This window comes from Sturnira hondurensis, unplaced genomic scaffold, assembly GCF_014824575.4.
Source record: "Sturnira hondurensis isolate 20B ecotype Veracruz unplaced genomic scaffold, ASM1482457v3 Scaffold0000880, whole genome shotgun sequence".
Lineage (NCBI taxonomy): Eukaryota > Metazoa > Chordata > Mammalia > Chiroptera > Phyllostomidae > Sturnira > Sturnira hondurensis.
The window spans coordinates 6,216,337-6,229,210 of record NW_028073511.1 but is presented as its reverse complement, the minus strand read 5'-3'; the positions used below and the strand labels follow the sequence as shown (position 1 = coordinate 6,229,210).

The 12,874-nt window shown below is 41.6% G+C and overlaps 1 protein-coding gene across 6 annotated transcripts in view; it reads right to left on the bottom strand.

The window, feature by feature from the left end:
* Window positions 1–12,874, bottom strand: part of RUNX2 (RUNX family transcription factor 2) — a 230,142-nt gene that overhangs the window by 160,222 nt on the left and 57,046 nt on the right. For 4 of the 6 annotated variants that reach the window (XM_037054020.1, XM_037054028.1, XM_037054038.1 and 1 more), the window contains one exon: window positions 1,845–2,018. The exons of the other annotated variants lie outside the window; for them this stretch is intronic. In XM_037054020.1, the coding sequence (XP_036909915.1) occupies window positions 1,845–2,018 (174 nt within the window). The remainder of the gene's footprint in view (window positions 1–1,844; window positions 2,019–12,874) is intronic. 6 annotated transcript variants of the gene reach the window in all.

Sequence of the window (12,874 nt, the reverse complement as noted above, 5' to 3'; positions counted from 1 at the left end):
AACCTTCCTGAGCTTCCAAAGGACGAGAGCTTGGCCTGGGAGGGGGCCACACCCCCAATCGGCTCAGATGCTCTTCTCGAATCCACCTGCCCCCCACGCTCTGCACTCAGGGGTAGGGGGAGGGGGGCATTGCTGGGAAAGCGTGGCTCTTCTTCACAACTTTTTGGTTCGTTCTATTTTATGATGTCATCTTTAGGCCTGAGGATAAAATCTCGAGAAAAGCAACTTCTTAAGTGAGTTTAGCAACACACAGGTTCCAAATATCATTTTAAAAGCATTACTCATTAGCAAAATATAATTAGCAAGTGATTAAGAACTAGAATATATCAATATCTAGAACTAGCCATCACAAGTCCCTTACAAATGACATATAAACACTTTTATAAGTGGGCACACATGCTTCCACATACACACACACTCCGTCTAAGGATTACTATAAAGACAAAAGGACAGGTATGATGAACTTTAATCAGTGATCCAAAGTTCACTACTTTAAATGCAGTGATACCTGTAGCTATAAGCTTCAAATTCACATTAGCGTGAATTTCTTTCATGTTTGCACTTTATCAAGAACGCATGTCTAGTAAACACACTAACTGTCTGACTCCTACATACCAACATTGAGAGATTTATTTAGGCTCGAACATGGCTATCCTTCACAGAGCACTACTAAGGTTCTTCCCTGATGCAGATATCTGGTTCTCTTCAGTGCTCAGATATTTTATTTTTATAACTCTGTATTATTTTTAACACAGATACTCAGGCATACCAGTACATTCAGACTAATAGTCACATGCCCATAGAAACCTACACTAAGTAAATATCCAAAAAGACATATGACTAATGTGGGCAGGAGAGAAGGAAAGGGTGGTCATTTAATTTATAAACAATTATGTTTATAAACCATTGAGGCCACTTAAACCTAACCACTACAGATAAAAACCTAACCATTAAAAAATATCCATGTTGAGAATTTATTGTACATTTTGTTTTATTTTCCCCTCTGTTCTAGTCCACCGCTGCCAACAATAGCAACCAGATGATGTGTAGAGTGTCTTTCAGCTCTCAATACTTGTGATCTGCAAATTAAAGGTCTCCGATGATTAACACACTCTCTTGTCAGCATGACCCAAAAGCAGACTAGTGCTAAAATAAGATCTGTTTTTGTATAAGTGGGACTGGAGAAAAGAAAAAGTTGGGCATCTTTACTGTATCAAATGTGAATTAGTCTGCAATCCAATGCTGATGTTAATTTTTTTAGAGTAAAGGTAAAGTAAGCAGCTTACTAGAATGCACAGAGAAATGTCGCTTGAGGAAAGAGAGTTAAATGTGAAATCAGAAGTAAATTGGGTCTGCCCGAATAGCCGCTCATTGACCTTGCCTTATAACCACCAATCAAGGCTTCCTGTTAGCCCTGGGCAATTTTCAAGAAAACTTAATGAAATAGTTATACATAAAAGAAATTTAAGCCCAAATCTGAGACAGTAACTCTAATTTTCTAATAGTGAGGGTGTGATGTTTCCCCGGCACCACCTGGACACAGTACAGAAACGTGTAACAAACATTCTCCCAGAGAACATAGTCATTACCATTCCACCAGTGTGCAGACTGACGTGGCTACTGAATCCAGCATCAGTAGAAACGTTACCCGCGTTTCAACCCAAAGTTATTGAATACTGGAATTGTTTTTATAAACAAGAAGGTCAGTGTCTTCAAGTCTTGATTCTGTAATAATCAGCCATTTCACTGGTCCAGGAGTTTTGAAGTGAACACGTCTCATCTGGTAGCCCCTCACCCCCAGCCTGCCAGAGTCTGTGCAAGTGAAACCTAGGAGTCTGTCTTACCTGTAATCTGACTCTGTCCTTGTGGATTAAAAGGACTTGGTGCAGAGTTCAGGGAGGGCCGTGGGTTCTGAGGCGGGACACCTACTCTCATACTGGGATGAGGAATGCGCCCTAAATCACTGAGGCGGTCAGAGAACAAACTAGGTTTAGAGTCATCAAGCTTCTGTCTGTGCCCTGGAAACAGCAAATCATAAAATAAAAGCATATTAATTAGCTGAACAATTGACCATGCTAAATAGATATGTGAACATACATACCGGGGGTTTAAGCCAAGGAATTATCAAAACTGGTATTCATAATGAAGTGTCTACTTGAGGCCTTCCATTTCAAATTGCTTTATAAGCATCATCTAGTGGCAAGCATTCCTAGTTCTACACTCCAAATGGGGAGCTGAGGGTCCCAGAGGCTGACTCAGAGTCCAGCACCGGCAGCGAGGCCGGGACGCTGGAGCTCAAGAGGAACTCCCTGGGTGCCTCCTCTCCCCCTTTCAGAGAGGAAGGGAAAGACGACTGTGTACTGGGGTGTGTTCTCTTGCTGCGTGAAGGCTGAAACCTCCCCTGAAAGTTCAGAGTCTGTGCGTGTGACACCTACCATCCCCAAGCTGGGGCAGAGACAGAGACACATTGTCAAAAAGAAACCTCATGATGACGACAGTGACTTTTTCTTTTTTACGTTACAATGAATACCTCACTGAGACTCTCTTCTGAAAAATTAAAACTCAATCCTAGAACCCTTTAAAGAGGGAAAAAACAGAAATAGAGGCACAGAAACTCAGATTCTCAAGAGGAATTTTGTGATATGCCAAAGCCTGAAAGCATATAATAAACTATATTAAATCACAAAGAATGCATTTTTACTTAAAATCTACTACTGTGGTTTTGTAAAAGAAACTGAAAAATACCCTCTGGGTTATCATGTGAATGTGAGACTCCATTATTTTAAAAAAACTTTCTCTCTCTTCTAGTTTATTCAAGTCTAAAATCCAAGGAAGAAATATACAAATTAAAATATAACCAAGGTACTAAGACTTCTTAAAAGTCATCAAATCATACGTAATAAACAGTACGATACTGTCTTGGTGCAACATGAATTCCATGGGAATCTGTACAGTCGTGATGCGGTGAGCCAGCCCAACAATGTCTAACACGTACACAGAAATGCACTGCAGATTCCTTCTTCCATGTTCCTTATTCCTTCTTCCATACTCCACTGATGTCCTAGTATGTTACTCCAACATTTTAGTGAAATGTTAAGTGACTGAAGCTGATTTAAAGAGCCATTAAGAAGACTGAAATAAGAATTTGCCTTTTCATTAAGCAAATGAGGATCAATCTCCATAAAACAAAAAAACTAACCTTGCAGAAGGATGGTTAAGAGCCTTTAAGAATGGGAAGGTATATTCCAAGGGCAGCAAGAACACCTCACCTCCCACTTAGTATAGGACAAGAGGAATATCAGGATAGGGTTAAGTTGAACATTAGACTTTCCCAACTATAAGCTGTCTTCATAAGACAAATTCCTTATTTTATTTGCCCCAAAATGTATTTTCCTGTCTCCTTTTTCATTGCCTACCCAGCCCAAAGAAAACAGACAGGAAGCCAAGGCTTGGTAATACGAGTGTAGCTGTCTCCACAGCCAAACATGTTCCAACTGGACCCATTAACTGAAACGCACCCACCACCCTATTTCCTGCCAGTGCGAGTTTGGGGCATCTGCTAAAACAGAGGGACTAAGATCAGGAGGAAAATGATCAGAAAAAAATAGGGTAACTAACTCATTGTTTGTTGATGGCTGTTTTTTCCACCACTTATGACTTTTATCTAGATTACAAAGAGAGTTCAGAACTCTTAAAGACCTTTAGAGAATACCCCAAACAGCTCCTAGACCCTGGCAAGTAAGTTGTTCACAAATGAAGCGACTGAGCCCCCACAGAGGCAAAACAACCCCTCGGTCCTTGGATACGGGTAGCTCATCCTGGACTGTGACATGGTTCTTGTCTTGGTTGACTAAGCTGTCCACTCATCATGTGGTCCCATCAATGTTGGCATTCTAGCTTTCTCTCCCCTTCCTCTCCTAGCTACTACGGAAGGCTGAAAAATACCCAGATCTACAAAATGAGATACCTAAGAACTAAGCCCTGTGAAGTGTCAAGGCCGGTTTTCAAAGCAAGTAGAAGCAGCAGCAAGGATTCAATTACAAAGTTAATAGCTCACCCATTACCCTAAACAAACTTCCATCAATACATCTTGCTGTGTCTAACTAGTTTCACGATTAGGGAATTATATAGGACTTGTCACAGTTAAATCTGTGGATTCTGTTCCTCACACACATACAAAAAAAGTATTGGTGTGATGTTGATACAGCTGTAAACATTAACAAGAAAGCTTATGGAATTGTCCCTGGAAGTTATTTTTTTTAATAGGCCATATTTTTGGAATGGCAGATTCCCTGAGGGCTAAGGGGAGGGCTACATGATCTTGCATGGTTCCTTTATTCAGTGGGACTTTATGTGGGCCATGGGTCACAAGAAAATTTAATAAGCTTTGCCTCTGCTTTCTACAGCCTTTTCATTAGGTTTTCACGGAGACTGTATGAGACTGGAGCTCAGTATATGGATGTGAGAGTACACTTTTATTTTCTCTCAGCCCCATGCTTCAGAGGAGTAACAGGAGGTATAGAGGCAAAAATAAAGGCCCGAAGAGGGTGAAAAATTTAGGAGCAGATGAAATCTTAAAAGCCTCACTGACCTTTTGGGAATTACCTTCGTAGAGGAGCTACCAAGCATCCCTACACACGCTAGAGAGACTCGGCGGACATCCATCTGTGGTTGCGCATATACAAAAACACGCGTTCCTCCTTGCAGACGTTTGCCCCCGCACAGCCACCACCACAACCACAACAAAATTCGTACAGCACAATGAACAACAAAAGCTGAACAGGTTCTTTGTCTTTCAAGCGTGACAAATACCCACTACCACTAAACCACATCAGGGTAACACCTGAATGATTGGCTGAAAGAAGATGCACTTAAATCCTCAGCACCCAAGCAACCCCCTCAGAAATCAAGACCAAGGAAGACACAGGGCGCACTGACTTAAACCGGAGACAGGGTACTCTGCCATGGTGCGGGGAGAGCTAAACCTCAGCCTCAGCCGAAGAGCCAAGGACTGGGTCCTTCCAGCAGGATAAAAGTATCAGTAAGAGTGGAAACCTCTTGTGGTACATTAAGACTATGTAAAAGGTCGATCCTGGACGCTCTTCTACAGGTGCACTTTCTCCCCTGAGAAGTGGCTCTTCCACCCTAGCTGGATTTAAAACAAAAACAAAAACAAAACTCTCTGGGGAGCTTTGAAAAACTTGAGTGTCCAGGCCGCACCTTGGTTCAATTAAATCAGAATCTCTGGGAGTGGATCAGGTGGACAGCTGAGGTGGAGAACCATTGCCCGCCAGGGCCTCCGTCCCATGCTCTCAATACCACTATTCATACCAATGACTCCCCCATTTCTGGGGTGAGCCCTGACCCCTTCCCTGAGCTCAGGTTTGTGTATCTCACTGCCTACTTGATTTTTCCCCAGGGATGTCTCAAAGCTATCTTAAATGCAGTATAGAGTTAAGGCAAAATTCTTTATTCTTCTATCCAAAAAAAACCAAACCCACTCCTCCCTATGAGTCCCCCACCTCAGTTAATGGCACTAGCCACTCAATTACTTAAGACAAATACCCAGACATTTCCTCAATTTCTCCTTAACCATCAGTCCCCACATCCAATCCATTACTGAGTCTTATCATTTTCATCTTGAAGGCATATTTTGAATCTACTCAGTTCTCTCATTTCCAATAGTACAACGCTAGTCCAAGGACCCTTTCTCTCTCTCTGGTCATCAGACACTGTCTCCTTCTAGTTCCTTATCTCAGGACCTTCCATATTCCTGAGATGCCCTCCCTGATCATCTGCAGAGCCAGCCTCCTTCCTATCCCTTAGGCCTCAGGGCAAACCCCACCTCCTATGAGAGACCTTGCCTGCCTACACCCAGACTGGGTTTCCTCCCTCTCAAGCACACCCTCTATTTATTTCCTGTATGGCTGTTACCACCATCTGTAATTAGCTTGCGTATTTATTTGCCTCACATGAGAGACTCTAAGTCCATGAGAATGAGCACCCTGTTTAGCTTACAGCTGTTTCCTCACAACCTAGTTCACTGCCTGCACATCAGTAGGTGCTCACCAAATAGTTATGTAATAAATGAATGAATAAATATTTTTCTCTTTTAGATAAATGTCTTGGTTGAAAGAAATATTTCCGGCCCAGAATATCAGATTACAACACTTTAGAAAGAGATTATTTCTGGCCCAGAATATCAGATTAAGAGTTTTCCTCAGAAACTCTTCTCTTCTTATTTGGAAATCCAATGAATCTGGTGGGTAACGCCCTTCTTTCGAGATTGGCCCCTGTCAGAAACTATCCTGAAGGGCATTCAAGGGAAAGTATGCTTTCTCTCTGAAAAAGTCCCATTTGCTCTCACTATACCTCTTAAGCGCTGTTGCAAGTCGTTTTGAATCGCAGAGGTAAAAATGACAACAGAAATGATTTAGCCTCTAAATTTTAGAGCAATGGATGGCTTTTACAGGTGAGGACCCTGAGCCCCCGAGAGGGGAAGTGACTCATCCAAAGTCACACAGTTAGTGGCAAGATGAGAACTCAGGATTGCTGACTGTGTTTCTGGACTCTTTTCCCTCCCATTGCCAACAAGCTTGTTTTAGATTATAACAGTGTAGTATCAGTCATTCCGTGGAAATCATGATCAAAAGTAAATCTGAAATGGAAAAAAAAAGTTTTCAAAACAGATTTTTCTTCAAAAAGTTGAGTGTGTTTGGCTGAATGTGACTTTTGTTGCAATAAATTCAGGGGCACAAGAAGAAAGCATGATCCAAAGGTCACAGCATTCACACGTCCTTAGAGAGAAGGCCCATGAGGAACTGCTACGCCATTAAGCAACAGTCCATCTAATTGTCCCGTTCTTCCCCACCCAGCTCTCTTAGTCCAAGAGCAGCTACCTCACGATGAAAGTCAGTAATAGTGCCATTAGAACTTCTGCTTTAAAAAAATCATACATCTGCCCTGGCTGGTGTAGCTCAGTGGGTTGAGTGTGGGTCTGAGAACCACACAATTGCGGTTCGATTCCCAGTCAGGGCACATGCCTGGGTTGCGAGCCAGCTCCCAGCAGGGGACTCACGAGAGGCAACCATGCATTGATGGTTGGCTTCATCAACCACCTTCTCTCCTTCCTTTCCTCTCTAAAGATAAATAAATAAAATCTTAAAAAAAAATCATACATCTGAAACTGGTACGTGAAGATTGTGGTATGTGAACTATAAAAATAAACTTGCCACTGCAGTGGAACTCATTTTGCCCATTTTTGTAAAAGTTGACTGAGAACAGCTTCACAACTTTGGAGGCCTAGGATGGCCCCAAAACAGGAGACCTTCCCTAATGAGGTCACAATGTCCTTGAAGCTTGAGTGTGATTTTTTTAAAGGCCTTATTTATTTTTAGAGAGAGGGGCAGGGAGGGAGAGAAACATCAACATTTGACAGAAACATCGATGGGCTGCTCTCACACACGTCCCAACCGTGGACAAGACCCGCAACCCAGGCAGGTGCCTTGGCCAAGAATCCAACTGGTGACCTTTTGCTTTGTTCAGGATAATGCCCAACCCACTGAGCCACACCAGTCAGAGCTTGAGGATACTTTTGATAAGAAAAGAAGGAACAGGAAAAGCTAGCTTCGGGGCAAATGACAGAACATGATAATAAGTATCTTAGGAGTCAACATGGTGCTAAACATGTATGTGAAATTAAACACAGGCACACTATTCTTTTTATCTTACTTTCTTTATTCCCTTATTTTTTTTAGATTCCCCATGTGGGGTCATATGGTATTTATCTTTCTCTTTCTGACTTATTTCACTTCGCATAATACCCTCTAGGTCCATCCATGTTGTTACAAATGGCAAGATATTATTCTTTTTATTGCTGAATAATATTCCATTACACATATCTCATACCTTCTTTATCATTCATCTGTTGATGAATATCTAGGTTGCTCCCATATCTTGGCTACTGTAAATATTGCTGCAATGAACACAGAAGTGCGAATATCTCCTCGAATTACTTTTCGTCTTCTTTGGATAAATACGCCGACGCGGACATGCTCGATTCTATGGCAGCTCTCTTTTCATTTTTTGAGGAATCGCCATACTGTTTTCCGTGGTGGCGGCATGTATTTACTAGTTAATCCAAACAGATTCTTCAAATCAGTTGATACTTCTAGTTTTACAACTGCACATTAATTCTTTTATATTACTCAATATACGCGGGAAATGCCCTTTTCAGAGAGATCCTTTTAGTCCCAGACCAATAGCAGGCACTTCGGCAACCCGTGAGCATCCTCTGCTGTGCTTCCGGGCTCCCCTGGAGGACAGGGGTGACCATGTCAGCTCATGTTGCTGTCAGCAAGTACGTGACAGGATGAAATCTGGTCCAGTACTCTCGGGCTAAAGCCACAGGATACAACCATTTAAGAATACTGTGACAGTAATCCTCCAAGTAAAAAGGAACAGAGGAAAGGACCTGCATCAGGATTACCATGCTTCTGAGTAAATTAGTGATACAGAAACAGCTGCCTATTCCATAAGAGTTCGGGGGTGGGGAGGATGATGCCTTCAATCTCTCCACCTTGAAAGTGGGTACCTAGAGGGGTATGTGCTGGGAGGGATTAGGGAATATGCTGACTAATTTTAAAGTCATAATTTAATTCCATACGATATTTCTTGGAATTATACCACAAAGGAGGAGCCTTAGTATATCGTAAGAGAGTTTCCAGTTTCCAGCAAAAACATAGTTTCCAGCAAAAGCAATGTAACAGGGAAGATTACAGACTCAAGCGAGTTCTTAGGGAAGCCATGTAAAGCTCGGATCCTAAGACTTTATAACTACTGTGGCTCTAGATTAAAAACCTTGATTTTCTGAATTCTTAAACAGATGTGAAGATGGAAATACTATTGACAAAAGTGAAACTCTTCTCTGTCTACATTCAAATGACTACATTTCACTGGTGGTTTGTAAACGTCTCAAAATCAAAGACCTATACTCTTGTAATCCTGTAATGTTTAGTTAAGCCCTTTGCCTCTCCCCAACACACCCCATACTCTCCACTACAAACAGTCCCGACCAGCTTCCCCTCTAATTTCCTTATTTCCATTAATATCACCATTTTCCAGTCTCCCAGGCTCAAAATCCAGCTTCGTTGTATCTTTTCCAGTGAAGCCCATTCCTACAGTGTCCACAAGGACGGGCCCCTGCGTCCCTCTCCTACCAGAACCGCTTCTAACCTACGTCTGGTGTGGCTAACGTGCCAGAGCGGCAGCCTGGCATTTCTGAAAGGGCACCAACCAGTTGTATAATCACAGGAAGGGATTTCATGGAATTCTCTGGAACTAACAAAAATGAAGTGTGTTTCCATAATTTTTAAAAGCTTGCCGTCCATAAATCCTAACATTGACGTCACTTACATTCTCAAAATCTATCGGTTGTGTTGTACTGTCTATCGAATTAAACAGCCCCCTGCGCCCAGCAAACAAGGACCCGGAAGATAGGGTCTCGTTGTAACGTGTCGCTCTCACTTCCAATGGCTACAACTCTGTGCTCCTGGCTGACGTTCTACTCACATTGGACTGTCCACAGTTCTTCAGAGTCCCTGTGGGTGCCCGAGCCGTCTCCTCTACAAAGAATGCCCTCTCCCTATCATCTCCATTTGGCCAAATCCCTTTCCAGTCTCAACTGAGTCATCGCATTGTTCTGGTCTTTTCTGTCTCTAGGGTCTCGGTAATCCTTCTGGTTTCCATCTCAGCAAGCTGAGAGCAGCTACAACTGTTTTTTGTCTACTCCATGTGGTTATACTTAAGTGTAGTAAGCATTCAGTAAGCATTAACTTACTATGAAGTGATATAAAATATGTATATAAAATTTCAAACCCTATTATGTTAGATTCTCCTGGACTTGACTCTGAACCCCGTGAGGATGGGTGTCATGTCTTAAGTCTAGCACATAACTTGGAACCTAGGTAAAGGGAAAGCAGATAACAATTGCATGTTGGATTAATAACTAAGAACACTGTTGAATTTAGAATTATCTCTCCTTTTGTCCAGTAAAAGGCAGAGAGGAAGGGAAAAAAAGGCTGGCTATTGGGAAACATTTCCCACAGTAAAATTGATGAGTCTATAATCTTTGCTGGGAAAGGCTGCTGAGTCATCTTTTTTCCTAAGAGTATGCTGTCTGGTTCAGGTCAAAACTATTTCTGGACTAAAATAATGAACTGGACTAAGAAACATCTTCATGTTTAAGGCCTCTGACTTCCTCGGAGCCCAGGGAAACGAGCAGCCCCACACTGTGCTGTACGCAGGGGCTCCAGAGCTCACAGGACTTTTCATCCCACAGCCTGGGACAAAAGACAGCCTGGAGCACTGAGCGTATGGCTTCAGACAGAGGACCACAGACCATAAACAAATCTCCTTCCAGGAGATTCTTCGCTGATGGCATTGCAAAATGAACAGAACCTCTGTCTTAAGGCTCTTCTTAATATATAAACTAATTTCTAAAGAAAAAAATCACAGTCACTACCACAAATCTTCAAGAGCCCTCTTACAGCCCTTGTACACAGTCAGGCATGTAGAACTCAGAGTTAAACAAGGAAGAAGAGACGAAGAACAATTTCACCCAAGAGAGGTCTGAAGCCTTCCAGTCTCCTGGGTAAAAACATAATTATGGGAAGAAAAACATAATCTACTCAAAAGACATAATTACATAGTTAAGCCCTAGACTCCATAGAAATATTCTAAGAACTCCAGTTCATAAAAAAAAATGTAAACGCTGAATTTGCTTTCTTCTAATAATAAAAGGAGCCAGTTTAGATCAGTTTAGATCACAGCAAAAAAGTGCAACTCTCCCAAACTCATATGCAGTCATTTTTAAAATACAAATAGATGTGTGAGAGAAATTGTTCAAGGACAGCCTCCTTCAAAATGGAGGCTTCTAAAGGTTCAAGAATTCAAGATCTTCCCATGAATATACAAATGAAAAACCTGGGGGACTTTAATTTGCATGTATATAATGCAAGCTCCTTTATAACTTAGATTTTAGGCTGTGGCAAACCACGACAATCAAACAATAAAGCACCTAGAAGAAAGGACAGGGCCCTTGCGCTGCGCCAGTATGTCACACAAAGGAGGGGGGGACTTCTAATAAACGTTTGCTTAGAATATAATTCTTTCTTCTTGAAATAGTTGACTTTAAAAGCTTGAGACATCTTAAAAAAACAACTCACAGAAGGTACAAAGAAAAACAGGATTAAAAATTTTTAAAGAAAGATGAAAGNCCTTTATAACTTAGATTTTAGGCTGTGGCAAACCACGACAATCAAACAATAAAGCACCTAGAAGAAAGGACAGGGCCCTTGCGCTGCGCCAGTATGTCACACAAAGGAGGGGGGGGGGACTTCTAATAAACGTTTGCTTAGAATATAATTCTTTCTTCTTGAAATAGTTGACTTTAAAAGCTTGAGACATCTTAAAAAAAACAACTCACAGAAGGTACAAAGAAAAACAGGATTAAAAATTTTTAAAGAAAGATGAAAGCAGAGTGGAAATATACAAGAGGAGATGTAATACTTTTTGCAGGCAGGGGAGGAAAGAGCTAACGGGAACCTGGCTGACTGCACTGCAGGCTCCCTCCCATGTCCTAATACAGCTCCACTCCACTCTGCCTCTGCCTTCAAATTCTCTGGCACTTCCTTTCCAGTTCCAATCCAGCTACCCTCGACTTTTCCTGACTATTGTTTCCACGCTTCTTTCCCTCTTTATCCCATTCAAAGTAAAATTATATGAATTTGAATTTTTCAAAGTTGTAAGAGAATATGGATTGCACCAGACCATGTTCTTCATTTTAGAAAAGCAACTGATGCCGGGAAAAAGATTAGTTTGAAGTTATGGAAGTACGCAGAGACTTTGGAAGCCTCGGCCCTCTTTTTCGAGTACCAGGCTACCATACCAGGAAAGAAGAAAAAAGGCTGAGGAAAAGAGATCTAGAAAGAACAGAATAGGAAAAAGCAGAGAGGCTTAGTCAGAGATTTTATTACGTCACACCTGGTATGTCTGAGTCCGTTTTATCACACCCATCTTGTTCTACTACCTACAGCCCTATACCCACATCATCCTGAGCCATCGAACTGCATCTCTCCCTTCAGTTTCTGGGAAATGAACAAAGATCTCTTTCTCTATTTCTACATGTTACTCCCCAAACTTAGTAAAACATGAGTGTTTTAGTTTTGAAAACATTTCCTTTGCCCTCTTTTACTACAATATATTCACACACACCACAGTTTTGTGTTACTAGGATTTATAGAGACCCCACTGAGAGACGTAAAGATTCTTTAATGGTAACATTTTAAGCAATAGAAATGGCGGTTTCCATAGTTGAACAAAAAGCATGACTGTTTATTTGCCAATAATCCAGCTAGACATGGATGGCATTATTCTTCAAAGAGTCCAGTGACAACTAGCCTACAGACTGTCACGCAATTCCTGGATGCTGGCTGAATTTCCTTAGCACGTGACCTTCTCTGTTTCTCTTTCATTATTATGGCTTTGTGCATGTTATATGACTCTGTGTGTGTGTGTGTGTGCGTGTGTGTTTTAAGCAAAAAACAAAACATAAAACACTACCCAGAGGTAATTAAAATGTGCAAAGGGCTCCTCTCTCGACATTTGCTGCTATAAGCAGCAGAACATCATTTTCAATTTTCCTGTTTCTGTAACAGGGAGTAAATGTTAAAAAGTAATAACCAAGAAAAAGTCAGCCAGCTCCCACCGCCTGGTCTTGCTGTGCTGAATGGCAGTGAAGATCATATAGAAAGAAAAGAGAAAAAAGACAGGAAAAAAAGGGGGAAATTTTCTTGCTTAAACTGGACCTCGTCCA